The following is a 20,758-nucleotide window of genomic DNA, read 5'->3' as shown; positions in this document are numbered from 1 at the left end:
AGAGACTACCTGACAAACAGACCACAGCTTGTGAAGGACTGTATGTCTAACCAGGTAGTCGGCAGCACAGGAGCACCACAGGGGTCTGTACTCTCACCATTCCTTTTCACTGTCTACACCTCAGACTTCCAGTACAAGACAGACTCCTGTCATCTGCAGAAATACTCAGATGACTCTGCAGTCATTGAGTGCACCAGAGATGGACAAGAATCTGGTTGACCACTTATGGCATGGTATGGAAGCAATCCTCTCATTCTGAATGGGAATAAAACAAAGGGGGTGGACTCTTTTCTGGGGAACCTTCTAGAACATCTGGAGATGATTGTGCAAAGAAGGATTCTTCACGAAATGAAGAGCATTATAGACAACCTTGAGCATCCTTTTCACCAGTCATGTAACAGAGTGTCTTCAGTCAGAGGTTTCTCCAGATCTGCTAGAGATCCTCCCTGCCTGCAGCCATCAGCATTTAAAACAATTTGTTGAAGAAATCACCAGCATTTAATTTCCTTTTGGGATTAATAAAGTATTTTTGAATAGAATTACAGCTATAATCATGCTATCTATACTAAGTATCGTATTTAATATTATAAACCAGCTGCTACCCCCCTTCTCTCTTTAATTGAGAAATTCTCATTTTTACCTGAATGCCTTTTTATGGATTTTTCCCCTTTCTGCTGCACAGCTTAACATTTAAAGTATCGTTCTTTTTCATATTATTTAAGCTTGTTTGCAACAAGCTGGAACCTTCTGTTTTTGTTTTTGCCACTGTCGCACCTTTATATCCCCACTGTGGGGATGAAGTTATTGCTGTTCTATTGTATTATTTTAATGTAGAGTTAATCACTTCCAAAGGTGCAGTCACTCAGCTGCTCTACTCAGATTGATTAAGTGTGTGGAAAAAAAGAGAGAATTAGTCAGGCTCAGTTGGTCATTCTCCAGTGGAACCTTAAATTAAATGCCTATCTTATCAACTCTATATTCAAAAAATGTAAGGATTGTGAGCGCCAGTCTTGTTGTTTATGTCTGTGTTTTAACTGAAAATATTGCTCTACAGCTGAAGCTGTCCTTGCATGAGAGGAAAAAGTCACAGTTTACTTTCAAGGAGCGATATACTAGGTTCCATACAGCCACTTTGACAGAGTCTCTTTAAGATGACTTTAAAGGTTTTTGGGACAGCAGGACGGATACATTTAGAACTGAAATCATACCTTTAAAACAGGCTTATCCTGAAACCGTTGGAAGAATCTTAAGCTTTTTTCTGTTAGTCTTTTGATTTTCCCAAAGACATAGACCAAGTGTGAGGAAGGGTAAAAACAGGGGACTGGTTGTTGATTACCAAAAAGAAATGCCAGCAACATAAAAGCTTGAGGCGAAAACAGATAGTTAGTCCACAAACCCTTGAAGGTGGTGGAAAGAATAATGACCATTGACTATTGTGTTTGATGATAAAAATACTTTTAAAGGGACAGTATGTAACAAATTTGGCTTTTAATTAAAAAAAAAGCAAGTAATGCTTTAATAAATACATATTCTGCCAAAGTCTAATAACCTCACATCAAAAATGAAAGTGTTCTCATAATTTACAATGAGTAGTTTATAGGTGTCGGTTCACCCACTTGGAGGCTCCATGTTGCTAACCTGACACAATCCAGACGCATGTTGCTCCGCCTAGCTCCACTCATATACATCTGGGACACCGCCATAGGAATTGCCTTTATTGAAGGCTGGGCCTTATCAAAAATCCTTTCATATGATTGGATAAGCCACTTGTCTGTCATCTTTATCGACGTGCTATTTCAACCACTCACTCAAGCTAACCCGTAACGCTGATGATAGCGACGCAGAAAAAAAATTATAAAAAATGTTAATGTGTTCGCGGCTCTAGAGGGACGCGTTTTATTGACAGTGAGCTGACAGGAAGAGGGGGAAAGACAGGCGGCAAAGCGCCGCGGGTCGGAGTCGATTCAGGGCCGACCGCTTTGAGGACTAAAGGCCTCCTAATATGGTTTGCGATAACCGCTAACCACTCAGGGGCGCGTCCGCGTCTGCAGCGGACGCTGCAGACGCGGACAGACCCCGGAAAACAAAACTTGCCAAATCCGGTCGGGAGAAGAATGAAAACATCGTTTCCACCAACAAAAGCCTTCAGAGGCGTTCTCTGATGTTCTTTTAATGAAACAATATTAGGTAGATTGGACAACACGGAAGAAATAGCAGCATCAATGTTAACGCTGGCTTCCTCGACGAGCCACCATTGCTATCAAAACAGTCTCACGTCACGGTCGCATCTCCACTACGTCACATCTATGAAATTCCAGCCCTGCGTCCTGATTGGCCACACCATAAAATTGGTTGGAGAAATCACTTTCAATGGGCGATGTCCCAGATGTATGTGAGTGGAGCTAGGCGGAGCAACATACGTCTGGCTTGTGTCAGGTTACCATGTTGCGCCGCTATTGCTGATTTCAGAAGCTGAAAGGGACCAAACTCCTCAGCCATATGCATTTTCCCTATATGTCTTCAATATGAGAATATGCTGTCGGTGGAGGGGTATAAAACAAGCAAAGGCAACTGTTGCTCATTGTTTTTGCCATTTTCTGTTGAAATGGAGGACCACTTGTACTCTCTGCCCAGCAAGAGGGAAGAGAAAGTAACCAAAAGAAGCAATAACTGGGAGAAAACGAGAGGTTACATTGGCGTAGCTATTATTACCGGGGACCTGTTTCAGAAAGAATGGCCGATCTACACCGAGTAGAAAGCTGCTATTCTGAGTAGTTATTCCTCAGGCTGTTATAATCAGTGTTTTCAGTTTTAAGGGCTATCGATTATTTTAGTTTTCGATTATTCTATTGATTATTTTTTTCCGATTAACTGATCAATCTACAAGTAGATACTCTTGATAAATTAACCAGGGCTTTGAACCGGTTCAAGGAACAAAAACGAAAACCTTTTTGAAAAACTTTTTGTATTTTACAGGGAACAGAAACGAAACTGGAAACGTTATTATTTTTTATGTTCTGGAACTGGAACACTTATTTAAAAATAATGGTAACCGGTTAATACCAGTTTTATTTCGTTCCTCAAAGTTTTCCTTGCCTAATTAACTAAAAAAAAAAATTAATTATTTTCCTGTGCACGTTTAACCTGACTCCACCAGCTGTATGTCGCTCCGCGTAGCTTCACTCACATACATCTGGAACCCATAGAAAGTGATTTCTCCAAACAATTTCATTGTCTGGCCAATCAGGACGCAGGGCTGGAGTTTCATAGATGTGACGTAGTGGAGATGCGACCATGACGTGAGACTGTTTTGATAGCAATGGCGGCTTGTCGAGGAAGCAAGCGTTAACATTGATGCTGCGATTTCTTCCGTGTTGTTCAATCTACCTAATATTGTTTCAAAAAAAGAACATCAGAGAACGCCTCTGAAGGCTTTTGTTGGTGGAAACCATGTTTTCGCCCTTCTCCCGACCGGATTTGGCAAGTTTTGTTTTTCGGGGCGCGTCCGCAGCAGACATCTTGACGGTTAGCGGTTAGTGCGAACCATGTTAGGAGGCCTTTAGTCCTCAACGCGGTCGTTCCGGGATCGACTGCGACCTGCGGCGCTTTGCCGCCCTTCTTCCCCACTCTTCCTGTCAGCTCACTGTCAATAAAACGCGTGTCACTAGAGCCGCAAACAAACAAAAAAAAGTGTTTTTTTTCCTGCATCGCTCTCGCAGCTTCACGGGTTGGCTTCAGTGTGTGGAGTGGTTGAAATAGCACGTCGATAAAGATGACAGACAAGTGGCTTATCCAATCATATGCAAGGATTTTTGATAAAGCCCAGCCTTAAATAAAGGCAATTCCTATGGAGGTGTCCCAGATGTATGTGAGTGAAGCTAGGCGGAGCGACATACAGCTGGCGGAGTCAGGTTAGCATGACGGCTGAGGTTCACTTCCTGTGTGACATCACATTACACATTCGCTGACTGAATGGAGAGAGAGCGGTGTCTCCACTAGAGCTACACATTTTAAATAGGAGGTAAATTACAATCCATCGTTAAGTAAAACGCTCATTCCACACACAATATCAATAGCTATATTTGTCAAACGAAAGGAACGAAATTAACCCTTCCGGGAACAGTATTTTTTTGTTCTAACCGGTTCGGGAACGTCAATTTATTGGTGGAACTCATAACCGGAAACGTTATAATTCCGTTTCTGTTCGGAACGAACCGATTGGGAAAAAAAAAATCGGTTCAAAGCCCTGAAATTAACATAACTCAATAAGCAAGTGTCTTGAAAAACAAAACCAATGTTTATTATACATTTTAAATGTATTGTAAATGGCAGAAATGTGTAAAAAAAAAAACTCTATTTAATGCTGACAACACGGTAATTTATTGATTGAGGTCTATCTGTCTGTCTAGTCTACAATTTCCTGCATGGCAAAACAGTAGACAACATAACTAGGATTGCAACTATTATTTTGCTAATTGTTTAATCTGTGTAACAGCAAAAAGGGCTTTTTTATTACAGTAATGCTTAACAATGGCAGAGTGCACAATACTGATGGCTGGAGGCAGAGCTAAAGCCACACCAGGAAGCGTACCCCACCTTCTGGCTATACCTGGTCTGTGGAAAACCAACTGGTAGAGTAGAGAAGGGCTGAGGCTGAGTTGAGCTGCTGGCAATGGAAAAGCGCCAGACCGTCAAATTATGGTACGATAATTTTGAAACACAACAAACTTGTGAAACCAAATCATGCAGAAGAAAATGGGTGATTCTACCATACCACTGTTAGCCATAAGACCATTTGGTAAGCAATGTCAAAGCTTCCCTCCAAATATGCCAAGAAAATTTACTCTGTAACTTACAAAGAAGGGTTTGCGACAGTTGACAGGTATTAACAATGAAAATTTACCCTCAGCATTCAAAGACAGTGTTTTGGAGTGGCCGTGACACAGAAGCTCGTAGAAAGATTTGTGGACAGAGCTGAAAGAATGTGGGAGACTAAGGAAGCCTACAAACCTGACTCCAGTTAAGATTTGATGACAAGGTGTTGATTCTAAGTCACAGATAACAGGCAATTCTATCAAATACTAAGAAAATGTATGTAAACTTCTGATGCTGAAAAAAAAAGGTTTAAAATAATCCAAATAACCTCTCTCTTTTTATTGTGTCATTTAGCACATTTTTTTGGTAATTCTTACTGACCTAAAATAGGAATAGCATAGTCGGATTTAATGTCCAGGCTGCACGGTCGTATGGTTGCAAAGTTGGCTTACCCTAAAAAGGTCCTGGGTTTAAATGCCAACCTGAGGACCTTCTGCAAGGAGTTTTCTTCAACTGCATGGGATCTCTCTGTACTCCAGTGTCCTCTCCTAGGCCGATAGCATGACTGTTGACTTAATTGATTACTCTAAATTCCTTTAGGCATGAATGTGTTTGTGAATAGTTGTTTAAGTGTTTACGGATGGCCCTGTGATTGACCGGTGGTCTTTCCAGAGTGTGCGCCCAAAGACCGCTGTAAACCAACATTCACCCATCTGGATGGCCGGATTAACCATAACAAAGTGAAAAGAGGGTTAGGTTGTTTTTTTTTTACTGTGTAAACATCTGATTTAAACAGTAAATGCAAGGTTTCAATTCATGTTCAATAATTAATTACCAACAAATGTTCAAATGTTTCTCTTGTCCATTCTGTAAGCAGCCTATATGTTTATTAGGAGCTCAGCCGTGAGCTGGAGCTCAGCCCTACAGAGAGGCCCAGGAAGTTGGAGGGTATTCAAAAGCTGACTCTTGTCATGTGTGGAGAGTGAATAAGTGCCCTTATTCATGTGAATTGAGGCGAGCTGCCAAGGCAGCAGGGTTACTGACAGAAAGACACAGTAAAAAACAGTGCCATATTTGCAGGGCTGCAACAGGGTGATGTAGCAACCACATACTGTTGTTTTTCTTACAGTCAAAACTCTAAGCAGGAGCAACAACGCCACTTTAATGGTTTCCAAACTACCACGCCAGGCTGTGCCACCTTGTGAACCTGACATCAAACTGGTCCTCTCGGTGGGGACTAAAACACAGCAACTGAAGACTTGTTTAAGGATGTATAATACATAAAAAGCTTCTTAACAGGACACTACCCGCTGCTGTTCGTTTTTGCCTGGATGCTCCTTAAAGCAAACGGCGCTCTCTAAAGGCCATGCAGGGGACTTACAGCCACCCCGAGCAGAGGGTCAAATCCAGAAGATTTTCATGATGCCTCCAGCTGTTTGTGAGGGAGAAGCATGTCCATTAACAAAAGTCCAAATGGATCTTTATGAAAGCACTGAAATAATGGCTGAGAATAGAAAGCCAATTTCATTCCCAAAACAAATCCCTGCAAATGAGCTAACTCTGGCCTCAGAGTCTACTGAGCCTGTTGCTATGGAGCCCATGGTAACAGTTGTGGAGGGTTCAGCTGGTGACGGGTTATTGCTCTCTGTGACAACACCGTCCATTCAGCCCTGACTTTCATTTCTATGCATGTGTTCCAGAGCAGCACCTCACCCTCCTATAATAGTGGTCACATCAGGGTGCTCCAGACGGGCCAGTGTAGAGGCCACCCGACTGGGGAAAAACAGACCATCTGAACGGGACAAATGAGCTGCTTTTCAGACAATTAAATAACCATTGCAACTCCAAGTTAAAGCTGCAGACTGGGAATTCTTCACTGTTGATAGAATAAAAATCGAACTGAAAAGGGCCACACAGTCAGACAGGCGGAAGGAATACACTGTTCTCTGAGTATTAACTGTTTTCAGTGAACCCTTCTGATCCCACCATCACTGCCGCTTGGATTTTCGGTGGAGCATATCCCGAAGAGCAGTAAGGTTTGTCCTTGCTCAGCTCACATCAGATGAGTTTGGACAACACAGTGCTGGGAATAAGGATTTGCCTCTTACAGATTGCTTTTGCTTTTGGATTTTCATCACATTGAAATATTTCAGATAATCAAACACATTTTTTAATCTGACGATAACAACCCAAGTAATTTTAAAAATCAGTTTTCAAATGATGATTTTATTTATTGAGGGAGAAAGGCTAATCAAATCAACCTGGTCATAGCCCCAGGGTAAATGATATAAATTAAGCAAATTACTGCCAGACCTGTAGAAAGAGAACCTGCAATTTGAAGCAGATACCTCAAAAAGTAAAGCCTGATGCCCAAATCTAAAGAGATTTTAGAACAGATGAGAAATTTCACAGACATCCAGCAGTCCTGAAAAGGTGACAAACACATCTCTAAAGTTTTGGTACTCATGCAAATCACAGAGAGAGCTGTTAACCATTACATGGCACAGAAAACACGACACCTAAACCCCTCCAAGGGAACATCAATTACGGGAAAAAAAAGTTAGTTTACCACATGAGATAATGTAATTCATTTTTTATTAGGTTTCTTTGTACACATCCCTTTGTTGCATAACCTATAAGACTGCACTTTACCATATTTGTAGATTTTCAGGCCCTTATTTAGAAAGCAGAAAGTGTTTTGTTGTAATTTACACTCCTAAAAGATAAAGTGGAATCATCTGAAATCATCATGGCAAGGTCAGATTTGATTAAAAATGGCAGTGCAAGGCTACTGGTGTTTGAAACTGCTTAAATGTACCGCAGACAACTTTTTGATGTAAAAATATCTCACTTTATCATCTAGCTAAGTATTGATCCAGGCCATTACCCACTTTAAGCTCCGTTTCATCTAGAGTTTAGGCTTGCCAATCAATTTCATGTCCAACAGTAACATTATATTAACTTAGAATTTTTTTCTCTATATTTTTTAAGTGTCTTCATGGCTACATGAAACAAGAAAGAAATATTTATTTATTTAATCTGTTTCGCTATCATAGCTTGAATTGCTGCACTCATATGGTGACATTAAACTCAGAATCTTCCAATCCTGGATCAGAGCGGCACAGCCCTCACGTCTGATGGCGCGTGTAGCATTACAGCATTTTCTCCTGGGACCTGTGTGCGTCACCGGGTCTGTTTCATACACGGGACCCTGGAGGGCAGTAGCTCTGCATGTCGTGACTGAGTGAGATGAGCAAAGACGTCCTTAAGGTAAAGCATTTACAGCCCCTCCGATGTGTGGAGCTGCACCAGAACTCCTTTTAAAGTACACCATGTGCTCAGCCCTGACAAATGCACACGTCTGTGTGTGCAGCGAAAGGTGAAAACTCTAACGGGGGTAACGCAGCGTTCCGCTTCTCCACTGTACGGCAGGTTAGTCTGACCTGGCTGGACAGAGGTCTACAGCTGGATAATAAATAACTGGAGATTCAGGACTCGCTTGCTAGATCAGCTTTAAAAATGCACCAATCTACATTTGACCCACAAATAAAAAGGAGTTTTGTTTCTTTATCCACTACAAAATGTTAGGAAGCTTGCTTTATTTGTTTGTGTCGAACACATCTGACCCAACCACAAGACAACAAAACAATTTCCTTCTTCATAAAACAGAATCAGATTATGGGAAAAAGACTATGTCTTTCGATCAGCATCAAGCAGGGAAAGAAACGTAGACTGCATGAAGGAGACTCACCCATTCATTGGTCCTCCCTGCTCCAGACTGTACACCTGCCTGGGGTTGAGCAGATACCTGAGCTTCCTGAGAACCCTGGAGGAGAACCACAACATGAAAGAACATGCGTTAAGGCTTTCATACAAATATCAGATTGGATGTAAATGAGCAGGTCGATACTGTAGCACTGAAACAAAGGATCATTGACAGTCAATCCAGTGAAGGGAAACGCTAACCCCATCCAACGATTTATTAGCTGGTAGAACGACTTGACATGGGGTCGGATGGAATAATTTCCATGTGTGGTCAGTCTTTCACTTCATTGTGCTGGAAGTTGGGCCCACCCTTCTTTACAGTGTTGCTTTAATTCATCAAGGTTTGTAGATATTTTCTTGTTTGTTTTTCACCGCTTAGTAAGGTTCTCACCTGAGGACCTCATTAGTCTTGTGCATCATTCAGGACTTTGCCTTTTTATTTTGTGTTTCCATGTTTTATTCAGGAACAAATAAGTATTCTCTGGAACCAATCCATTGGGCCTGCACCTTTTCGCAAATGTATTGTTCTATATCACCACACTGGTGACACTCGTTTAATGCGTCGTAAAACATTTAGTGGTGGTAAAGTCATAAACCACAAACAATTTATTTAATTCCCAATACAGCAGATGCCAGCCAGAAGCAACTATTTAACAAAACCTTGTCGAGATGATTTTTTTTTTTGTCAAGTGGCTGGACAACAAATCCAGTTTAATCTGTTGTTTATGCACATGCTGTCCTTTGTTCAAGGAATAGAGGATGTTAGTTGCCAGATGTTTTGCACCTGACCTGTTCAGATGAAATCCATCTCGCTTAAAGAGGTGTCTCAACAAAATGAATGTTGAAACTGTCAATAAAACTCACTGAAGGGTTCTCCCATGCAGTTTTGAGCCATTTATTAAGCATCAGGACTCCCACTGTATATTTCATCTCCCCTAGAAAGACTGCCAATGGGGCCACTGAGAAACACCTTCATATGTAGATCTTCAGCTTTATTTAGCAGATGAATCTGATCCTCTTAATGCAACAACATTTATTCAGGCTGTAAGGAAACAGATTAATTTACGCTCACCTTAACAGGTTGCACTGTGCGTTCCTACCCATCCTTTTTCTAAGATTCCAGTTAATTCTTTTTTGTCTAAAGGGCAAGCACTTATTAAAATGTCACAAAAATTTCACAGATAAAAATAGACCGTTTTCCCGAGCAAATGGCTTTCACTCTTATTTGCCAATTGAAGGAGAATAATTTGCCTTCTCATTGTACAGTAAGAAAAAGTGTGTTGCCACGGTAACGCACCAGAAAGAGAAAAAAAAAACCCAGCAGGTTCTGATTGGTCATGATTATTGGGAGCTATGCGGAAAATGATGCAAGAAAGAAGGCCTTCATTTCCAGCGCTCCACCTTTAAATGCCAGCATTCAGAGACTCAGCAGGGAGGAGCAGCTCTGATGGCATCCGGGATTAAACCTCTGTCCAAATGTTCTCAGTAACACATCCACTGATGGGACCTTCTAGCCCATAGGTCCACGACCCATATGGCTCAAAATACTCATCCCACACCCTCTTAGGTACCAGCAATGACATAGTTACCATGTGAAACAAAGCTGTACAAAGTAGACAATAGCAGATGGAGCGCTAAGCTCACTGACAGATGAGGATTCTGTTAAAGTTCTGTTAAAACGAAACAAAGATCATCCGCTGTGCTCTCCTGCGTTTGTTTTCACCTCTGAAAACACTTTCAAGGCCTAACCCTAACCCTAACCATAGAGTTCCCTGCTGTGCCCCATCATTGCTCCTCTTAAGGCCAAGCCTCCACACACAATCCAACTAAAGTCCAAAACGTGAATGGCTTCCATTTTCAAACCAACTGATCACCATTAGCTCACACACCTCTGTCAGGATGTGTGTTGCTTGTCACAGTCTGTTCTGCTTTCTCTGTAACGTCACCAAGTTCTGAACCTCTCACTGAGGTAGAGAGATTGTCCACTTGAATACATACAGTTGACAAAAAAAGGCTTCGAATACAATCATGTTGATGTGGCAACAGAAGGAACTGAAGCGATGTTTCTTGGACTAGTGAGATTAAGATGTTTGGTCCATAATGCAAAATTCCATGTTTGTGGAACACCAAATGCAGCCAATCAGCTAAAGCATTTATGTTTTCTAACCAATCCTGCTTTAAACTTCTCAACTTTCTTTCACGTGCGTGAGTTTGATCTACCTTGTGCTTTTCTACTCAATCATATAAAATCCCAATAAAATACCAAATGACACTATAAATGAAATGGTAGATACATAGTTTAAAATGACAAGAACTTCATCTTAAAGTAAAATAGCCTTGAACTGAAAACCACTTTATTCAGTCTTAAAACTTGATACTTTTACGTTATTTAACTAAGTGTTCAAATAACTGTTTTCATTTGGAGGTTTCTTAGCTGCTCTAAGTTCAGGTGTTTTTACAGGTGTGTAGAAACGTTTCATTTAGAAAACCTTTATGGAAACGCATTTGAATGTTTAAGGACTAGGAAGAAAAACATTTTTTTTTTACTTCTCTCAGTTGTTCAGGTGATGTAAGCTGTCCACAGCAGGTTTAGCCCTTTCCTTCTGATTTTTCTGTACAGATCCAATATTTGACTAAAGAATACTTTAATGTTTACCAATAAATTGACATGTTCTATTTAAAAGTAACATGTATGCATCATATTGGTGTGTAAACGACTCTGTTCTACAGACAAAGGCTCTCTTTGGTTCTGTTTGATACCTTTCATTTAAGTCCACAGACTGTAAGGCTGTCTATGAACAAAGCCACAGGCCTGCAGGGGATAACGAACCCAAACATACCTCTCCCCCTGCCTTCCTCCACTCTTAGGGTTGACCAAGACCAGGAGGGGGTGAGTTCCTGGGAGAGGGGTGATCTGGAAACAAGAAACACACTCTGCTATTCCTCCTGCACTTCAACCAACGGCTCTTTGCCAGTGTGAAAATGAGAGGATACCTGCAGTGCTTGGCCGTCTCCGGGAGAGAATTTAAATGTCTGGTTAGGGTCATCAGGGCTGGTGCTGGGAGGCGAATCCCCCTCCCCGCGCTTTGCTGTAGAATGACGATCCTGTGGAAAAACTAAGAGTTGACAGACTGGAACTGGACTTGTTAACAAATAATTCAGGAGGAAATGGTAAATGGGTCAGCAGGTGCCTGAGTCGTGATTTAACACATGAAATCCCCAATGATACGATGTATAATATGCATATAATCAATGTGTCATTGTTCAATCCGGAGGGTATTCAGAAGTTTTGACAGCGGAGTCCAAAGATAGAATCAACAGTGAGCGTGAAATGAAAGGCAGGTGGTCAGAAGCTTCATAGTGAGATGTTTGAGGAAAGTCTGAATGGTAGAATGTCACAACAACAACTGGCTAAGTGATCTGGTTCGTGCTGCTGCACATACAGATGTTTCCACCTACAACATCTGAAGAGACGACAACCAGGGGCAGCTGATGATCCAACAGAAAAGACAAAACCGGTATCATTTTTTAATGTTTCCGAATGCCTTCAGTGAGGTTACACGTGTCATGCTTAGGACACTTTAGCAGGACCAAAGCACAGACAGGAATGGAAAACAAAGAAACAAGGATTTAAAAAAAAGACTTGAAAAACAAAGTTACAGAGGCATGAAGAGAAATATGGACAACTGGACTGAGTGACAGACCGTGAGGAAGAACAATGAAGGCACCAGAATCCAGAGCAGAACGACAGGACATAAGCAGAGCAAACCAGTGATATGCAATGACAACCAGGCAACTTAAACACAGATCAGAGCTTTCTAATTCTGGTCCTCAGGACCCACTGCTCTGCATGTTTTAGGTCTTCCCCTGCCTCCACATCTGTCTTAAATACATTGGTGGTGAGAGGGCCTCTGCTGTCCACCCTGGGTCTTTCTGCATGGAGTTTGAATGTTCTCCCTGTGCATGTGTGGGTTCTCTCGGGGTACTCCGGCTTCCTCCCACAGTCCAGAAATATGATTGTTATGTTAATTGGCCTCTCTAAATTGTCCTTAGGTGTGAGTGTGGGTGTGTGTGTGTGTGTGTGTGTGTGTGTGTGTGTGTGTGTGTGTGTGTGTGTGTGTGTGTGTGTGTGTGTGTGTGTGTGTGTGTGTGTGTGTGAGAGTGAATGGTTGTTTGTCCTGTTTGTCTCTGTGTTGCCCTGCGATAGACTGGCGACCTGTCCAGGGTGTAACCTGCCACTCGCCCACAACTGGAGATAGGCACCAGCCCCCCTCGTGACCCCAATAGGGACAAGTGTGTAGGAAAATGGATGGATGGATGGGGGTCTCTGCTGCCCTTGATTGCTGCTGAGGAAGTAATACAATCCTTTGATTCAGGTGTGCTGGAGAAGAGACCCATCTAAAACATGGAGGACAGTCGGTCCAGAGGACCAAAATTGAAAACCACTGGGTGAGAGCAACCAGGTGGAGATGAGGACCCGCTGATGACGAGAGGGGAGCTGAGAGGAGGAATGTAGTGAAAGGAAACTGAAAAGAAAAATCACATTGAAGAACTCTAACAGAAATAATAGAAAGTGATCAAAGACTGAACCAACAACTTGACTGACTAATGTATGAACTAAAATGGCAGCAACTAGAAAGCATAAAAAACTATAAAGAAACAGAGACAAAGGGATCCAGAAACTCAAACACATAACAATCGGGACAGTCTTTGGTGTTTTGCCCTGAAACCCTGAGTTCCTTTAAATCAAGGTTAAAAAACTATTTGTTTAGAGTTACATTTGAACGTTAATGTTAAAGTTTGTTGTCCAACCTGTCTTATACCGTTACCTGCTGCAACTATTCCACTGCAATGCGCTTTCCACTGTGTGTTTTCTTTTATGCTCTGTTCATGTAGAGCACTTTGAATTGTTTTGTAACTGAAATGTGTAGGGGAAGGGACATGTCTAAAAGCTGCAGGACACCAACCCCCGAGGACTGGAGTTTGAGATCCCTGCTTTAGATGCATGCTAATCGACACACTCTGTTTCTGATATGTTGATGTGCAGACGTCGTGGAGAGGATATTGATGCTTAAACTTAAAATTAATCTGAATTAAAATTTAATCCAGATCATTATAAGTATCATTAAATAAAAAAGAATTCATTAGTTATAGTTTACACTATTAGATTTTAGGGAAGCAGGTGACTTTCCCTTTGGAGTGGGACTCATGACAGAACTGAGGCATATCTGTTTACTTCTCATCATATTTGTATGTTGAACACTCACGGTATTGTTGCTAACACATACATTTATGTATAAAATGTACACATAAATTACATATTACTAAAAATGGGTAAAAAATATATATTGTTAATTTATATAACAGATATATACTATTCGTAAGCAAATCATTTGTTACAGTGTTTATAAAGTAATAAATAAGGGACATAATATTGCTTAAGAAAAAGGCATTTTTTTCAGTATTTAAATGGATAAATATTTGTAGTCTATACATAAATATCCCTAATAGGGTGGAACACATTCAATGACTATGTAATGTAATGACTATCTAATTATTATTACTGAGCTGGACTATCATCAATATCTTATTGTTGAACATGTCAGTGCTGTAACAAAATATAAAGAGAACAAAACTTAAACATTTTTGAAATTGATTTAATTGGATAATTTGAATTTACAATTTTTTAAGATTTGTTTTTTGGAAAATTGGGATTTTATTTTGCCAATGCACTCATTGGACTTCCATGAAGAAAATAGCATGCAATGCTGAATATATGTTAAGGAAAATACACTGTCAAAATATTGTAAAGAGAAAACTTTCTTTTACTATAATACAAGGCACTTTATTCATTTACTTATTTTGTAAGTTAGTTTAAAGCTAAACGAGTGAAGTGAAGCCAGTTCTTAGCTCATTGTGTAATATCACTAGCATCAAACATTTAGTTATATTTTCAATGTTCACAATGGCAGGGCTGCCATCTTGTTCTACAAGCATGTTTCACAGCTTGTATTTAGTTGCACTTTGAATTCAGGTTATCTCCCAGATGAAATCATTGACATAAAAGTACGTTTTAAAAATGATTTATTCAATTTCTTTTTGTCAAACGAAAAAAAAAAAAAAAGGGGGGGGGGGGCGATTAATCGGATTTGGTATAATAAAATTTAAGATTTTATTGGCCGGCCCTAGTAGCTCTGTTTTATTGTATGTATCTAAAACGCTTCAGAAAAATAAATTTTTATTGTTTAAGGAAAGCATTGGAAATACAATAATCAGCACAAAACTATTGCATATCTGGAAAGATAAAAAATCTGGCTTTAGTCACCTGCGTTATTGCAAACTCCTAGATTTGAAAAAAATTTTCAGGGAAATATTAGGAGAGACTGCATGTACTGAAGAAACGGAGACAAACATCGCTCCCTGCCAGCATCCTGCTGCAGTGACAGTGAGGGTGTTTCTTTACAGCATCTCAGCTTAGTACTCTAGCAGCAACATGGCAGACAGGAAGGCTCTGAAGAGGATAGTGAGGGGAGCTGATCACTCCTCATACGCTCTGAGTGAACTGTTTTCTTTATCTTCTCAGGTTCCAGTTCTTATCCATTTGCAGTTTGTATATGTTCAATAATCTTTTACAGAACATTTATTTGAATTTTATTTGAACTGGGGCCATGGCAGAACGGAATTGTAGATTTAGATATACAGCGCCCCTGCTGGAGGGAATATGAACCATTCACATTATTTTTGTCCATGTTTTTTTATATATATTGCTGGACAAGAGTTCTGATTTGCCTCTTCTTCTTCTTTTTTTGTTTGTTAGTTTTACAAACATAAACAAGCTGCAATCTTTACTTGATAAACCAATGTTAATATTCAATACGATTTAACCATGCAGCTTTGAACAAACTAACCCTGCATCTTAGTGCTGTATAACCCATGGATCAGTTAACAGTTGTTCTTGCCCCCCTTGCATTGCTTACACTGCAGGTGAAAAGTCTGCAGAGAGCAGCGTTCTCACCAGGACGACGGGGCAAATGTATGATGGCAGCAGAGTGTGGTCCCTCAGGGCCCCTCCGTCACAGTCTGGCTTCACGTGGGATGCACACTTGTTATGGAGCTGCAGTGGATAGGAGAAAAAGAACCATAAGACCTGTAGGCGTCATCCATCAGTGTCTCTGCGCTAACACTGATTAGGTCACTCAGAATGTTGTATGCAGGATCAAGGAAAATGGTCTCCACTTATGCTTCACAGGATGCTGCAACAAGAACAGGTGTTTGGTTCGCTTAGCCTCAGCTTTCACATCAAAGACAACAGTGCCATCTAGTGGAATCAAGAAGCAAAGGCACATACGAAACATGACGTTGACTGTATATAACTATATAACTGATCAGCAGTTATATAGTTGAATTAATGTACCATTGAGCTAAAAATGCTCTCCCAGTACATTGTTAGTCAACTGGACTTCTTGTGTTTATATTATTAATTAGTAATGGTGCTAGAAACACACTGTTACACAAGAAACTGGATAACATTATCGAAGTGTCATTCATAAAGCAAACAAGTTTATTTTTAGATTTAAGATGAAATGAACTTCTTGTGTCTTAAATCAACACAGATGAAAGTAACGATGCAGAGTTTTGTCAGGCATATTTCAATTTAAATCCTTTAAAATGAAGCGGATAGTTATTCATTTTATTGATTTCATTGAACAAGAAATTTAAATTTAGAAGCATTGAGAGAAAGCCTTAAGTAGTCCTATTTGCAGTGTGCTACAAACCATGTAGGGTACACAGTAGAATCAGGGCCATTTTTTGTTTTTGGCCTACAAGCAAAATTTCATGTGTCAGAAAACAAACATTATAACCCCTTGAACACAACAGGCCCACAGTGAAACATGGGGGTGGCAGCATTATGCTGTGGGGATACCTTTCTTTAGCAGAAAGAGGGAAGCTGCTTAGATTTATTAATGATGGGGCTAAATGCGCAACAATTCTGGAAGAAACCCTGTTAGGGACTAGAGAAGACCTGCTGGGGTGGAGCTTCATCTAGCAAGACAATGACTCTATACATAGAGCCACAGAAACAGTGGAATTATTTACACCCATAGTTCTTATACTGTGGTAAATCACCAATGGTGATATCTGGACTATCTGTAATATCATTCAAAAGAAGTGTTAGTATTGATCATTTGAAATGTCATAACATTGAAAAAAGAACCTCACTGTGTTAGAGGTTAACCACCAATAGCAATACAAGCTAATATATTTTTCAGCATTTTGCCGTTTCACACACTGTAGCAACATGTTCACTGAAAAAAATGTTTTCTTATGAAAACGTTTAAGCAGAAAAAATTGGTCATAATGTAACAGAAAATGTTTTTAACTGCAGCTTTGACAAAATGTTATATGCAGGGCAGCCATATTGGAGACTTAAGCAGGGTCGGTGAGAACTCTTAAGGCTAGTTCACACGACCGGATTTCAAAATAGAAAGATGATTTTCAAAGCCTGAGAGACACCACACGTAACGATAAAAAAAATCTTAGGTAAAACAGGTTTGTTCGTACAGTGTGTAGTGTCCGGTCAGATGGCAAGCTCAACACACCACACATGAACAGATTTCGCTAAAGCTCATTCAGATATCAGACGGGAAATGTTGCGAATCCTCTCAAGATCCAGTTCAGAGTAAACAAACATGGACGACCAGGACGAACAATGGCGATAGTTTGTGCACTAATTTTAATACAGTAATAAAAACAACAAAAAAGAAAAAGCCGTTGGTTAAAGAAGTGGAGACAACACGACAAGTATGGAGGACTGACTCTGACATATTCAAAAATAAATAGAAATATATATAGAAATAAATACATGCTCAATAAATATAGAAGGATAAAATAATGTACAAAAATACAGCAAATTAATAAATGTAAGCAGAAATTAAATTATAAAACAAGACATAAATGTAAATATCTCTTTTAATTAGCTTATTTATTATTATTATTTTTTAAATAATCACCTCATTTAATTATTTTTCATTATAATGAACTTCATTTACTAATTACTTAGTTTAAATATATTTATTTATGTCTATGTTTTAATATTTATGTCTGTTTTACTCTTCCTTTATATATTATTAACCCCTTTTGTCTCTTCCACCCTATTTATTGGGGCCTGCCATAAGCATTGCATAAGGAGAGCACTCAATGCATTGCAAAGCTCTGACTCTCTCCACCTCCCAGAGGTGGAGACAGTTAGAGTTGCTGAAGTTCATTTATGGGGAGTTACCACACAATTACAACTCCAGATCAAACAGCGGTGAAGTTAGTTTTAGGTTGGATATAAGGTATTCAGCTCCGCTGCTCTGCTGCCGTGGACCCTGGAATTCAGTCACACTGTGTTGCATCGCAGCGCCAGCTTACAGCCTTTGGTCAGCTTGGCCTCACCTGTTGGACATCCTGCAACACAAACACCTCCACCAGCCAGAATATGGATTTGCGACGGAGAGGAGGGATGTGTGGACGGAGGGGGAAGGGGTGTGGGGGCATGTTTGAACAGTTTTTCAATTATGGTAGCCATTTTACTGAGGAGGGACATTTGGCCTGACAAAACTAATTTTCAAATGTAGCGATATAAACTATATTAAATGGTTTATACAGTGATGTCATGGCACGTTTAAGAGACTCCTACATTTCTGCAAATTTGTCTTGTTTTGCATCTGTAATTACTTCTATTTGCCTCTGGGCCTCTTTGCCTCAGTAATTCCACTCCCATATGCCTGATCACACCTCTAATAAAGCAGAATCTGGTGACTGCAGAGAAAAACACGACATGGTTAGAGTTCATGTTTGCCAGGGTAGAGGCTTACCGTGATCTGACACCAGACACAGTGCATGCCCGTCAGGCCCTGGTAGCACTTGATGCTTCTATGGCAGCGATCACATTTTGTTGGAGAGTTCCCCTCCATCCAAACATGCTGCATAGCCTGGAGAAGAGCAGAGACAGACGCATCATGACTGATAAAAACCCAACCCGTCACAGTACTTAAACAGTGCATTTTGCAAACATGTTTAGGGTATTACAAATTGCAGCAAGAACTTTTACAGTGACCAATATCGTTACTTCACAGGCCTTTTTTTCACATGCCAGCTGAGTTGATACTACATAATTACAATAAACCAAATTGTTATGTCATTTACAGTACCTTGGTAAAATACTGGGATAATCATCAGTTAGTCCATGGAATCATAATACTACCACAACAAAGTAAATGGATCTAATGATAGAGATAAAGACAAAGGACCAAATTGGTTGTTTAAAAAAGTACCAGGAGAAGTTCTGCCATGGCCAGTTTTTCTTTTTTGGTGGCTCCATGGGTTTTGGTAACCTGACGCCGCCAGATAGATTTGCTTCGCATATCCATCTGGAAACCTTCCGTTGAAGTAATTTTGGGAAGGGGCGAAAATACTGGTTAGCTGATTGGCCTATGTTGGTGATAGACGGGCCAAATACACCAATCAGATCAACGAAGCATATGACGTACTCATCAACATGCTTCGTCGTCGCTCTGTTACGAGCGACGACGAAAACACAACCACAAGCCAAGCTACTCTTGCTGCTGCAGGCACAGACATAATATAAGAGTAGACGCGTCATTGGGCGGGTTCTGCCTATGCTGCGATGCGTCAGAGCGTCCGCCATCTTAAATGTGGCAAATCTGCAGTTACTCAGTCACTTAAACAGTATCAGAGGGACTTTAATCTCTGAATATACTTTGTATTCGTAGTATTTATTTTTTGTAATATTACAAGTTTATTTTCGTATCCCTTTAGCTTCATTCTCCTGAATTTATTCTCCTAAAGAATAAAAATAATTAAAATAATCTAACCTGGTCCTATTACTCCAGGAGTGAAATAATTCTGCAAACTGTGATTATTCTGGAAATGTTCCCTCTTATTAGGCGCCCGCCTATGCATTGAAAATGCATGGCGGAGGCCTTATGTTATGCACCCAATAAGGATTTCTTTATTAGGCGCCCGCCTATGCATTGAAAATGCATGGCGGAGGCCTTATGCTATGCACCTAATAAGGGTTTCTTTATTAGGCGCCCGCCTATGCATTGAAAATGCATGGCGGAGGCCTTATGCTATGCACCTAATAAGGGTTTCTTTATTATTAGGCGCCCGCCTATGCATTGAAAATGCATGGCGGAGGCCTTATGTTATGCACCTAATAAGGGTTTCTTTATTATTATTATTATTAGGCGCCCGCCTATGCATTGAAAATGCATGGCGGAGGCCTTATGCTATGCACCTAATAAGGGTTTCTTTATTATTATTATAGTACCGTTAATACAGCCCGAACCGTAGGGTATACCCCCACATACTATATATCGAAACGTTGGTCTCGACGCCGCAATCAGGGCTTTTAGTACTTGACGCCGTTTCGACTTACATTTGGAACAAAATTCGCAAAAAACACTTCTTAACACAATTGACCTCTCAATAAAGCTCGGCTGAGCACGACACTTGTGTTTTGGTCGAGTGGGTTAGGTGTCGGGCTGCAAAGCAGAAGATCGAAAGTTCGAATCCAAGCTGTGCCAATTTTAGAGAATTACATTTTCACCCAATATTTCATTTCCCTTTGGCTTTAAAAAACGATTTTTCAATTTAAATCAATACAGTTCACCTCATGCCTTTAACTTTTTATTCACATATTTTATTTTTTCATGCTACATTGAAGTATTTAATCATGTTTTAATAACACCAATTTTCCATGCTGCTTCGATGCAGACCTTCTCCTGTTGGCTGTTGGCTCATTAGCAGCCTCATTTGTTGTGGTCTGTTGTCATTCACACAGAACAATAAACCGTGCCAGCCGACATGAGTTTTACAAACGGCAAAGCTTTGTCTTAAGCAGTAACGTGCCTCTACTCCGCGCTGCGTTCTCAGACCAGTGTGATGCGTTCCCGAGCGTCAGAAAGCTGCATTCAGGAGCATGGGACATTTCTAATTTACAATAATATATATTTTTTTTACAAGTAACAATTAAATAACTTGAACAACTGGTATAAATGAATGATGATAAAGGAATTTATTTAACATGTTTTGGGACAGTTTGTATTCAGACGTTTTAAGAAAACATTAAAGTATTTTATGTATTGTTTATTAATTTATTTTATATTAT

General features: G+C 40.2%; 1 protein-coding gene across 5 annotated transcripts in view; it reads right to left on the bottom strand.

The window, feature by feature from the left end:
* LOC105921041 (diacylglycerol kinase beta) overlaps nucleotides 1-20,758 on the bottom strand; it is a 309,320-nt gene that overhangs the window by 135,748 nt on the left and 152,814 nt on the right. For all 5 annotated transcript variants that reach the window (XM_036138804.1, XM_036138806.1, XM_036138803.1 and 2 more), the window contains 5 exons: nucleotides 18,441-18,557; nucleotides 15,596-15,694; nucleotides 11,575-11,685; nucleotides 11,421-11,494; nucleotides 8,567-8,641 (listed from right to left, as the gene is read on the bottom strand). In XM_036138804.1, the coding sequence (XP_035994697.1) occupies nucleotides 8,567-8,641; nucleotides 11,421-11,494; nucleotides 11,575-11,685; nucleotides 15,596-15,694; nucleotides 18,441-18,557 (476 nt within the window). The remainder of the gene's footprint in view (nucleotides 1-8,566; nucleotides 8,642-11,420; nucleotides 11,495-11,574; nucleotides 11,686-15,595; nucleotides 15,695-18,440; nucleotides 18,558-20,758) is intronic.

This window comes from Fundulus heteroclitus, chromosome 7 (assembly GCF_011125445.2).
Source record: "Fundulus heteroclitus isolate FHET01 chromosome 7, MU-UCD_Fhet_4.1, whole genome shotgun sequence".
In the NCBI taxonomy this organism is placed as follows: Eukaryota; Metazoa; Chordata; class Actinopteri; order Cyprinodontiformes; family Fundulidae; genus Fundulus; species Fundulus heteroclitus.
Note: the sequence above shows the minus strand (reverse complement) of the source record. Positions and strands in the feature narration are given on the sequence as shown.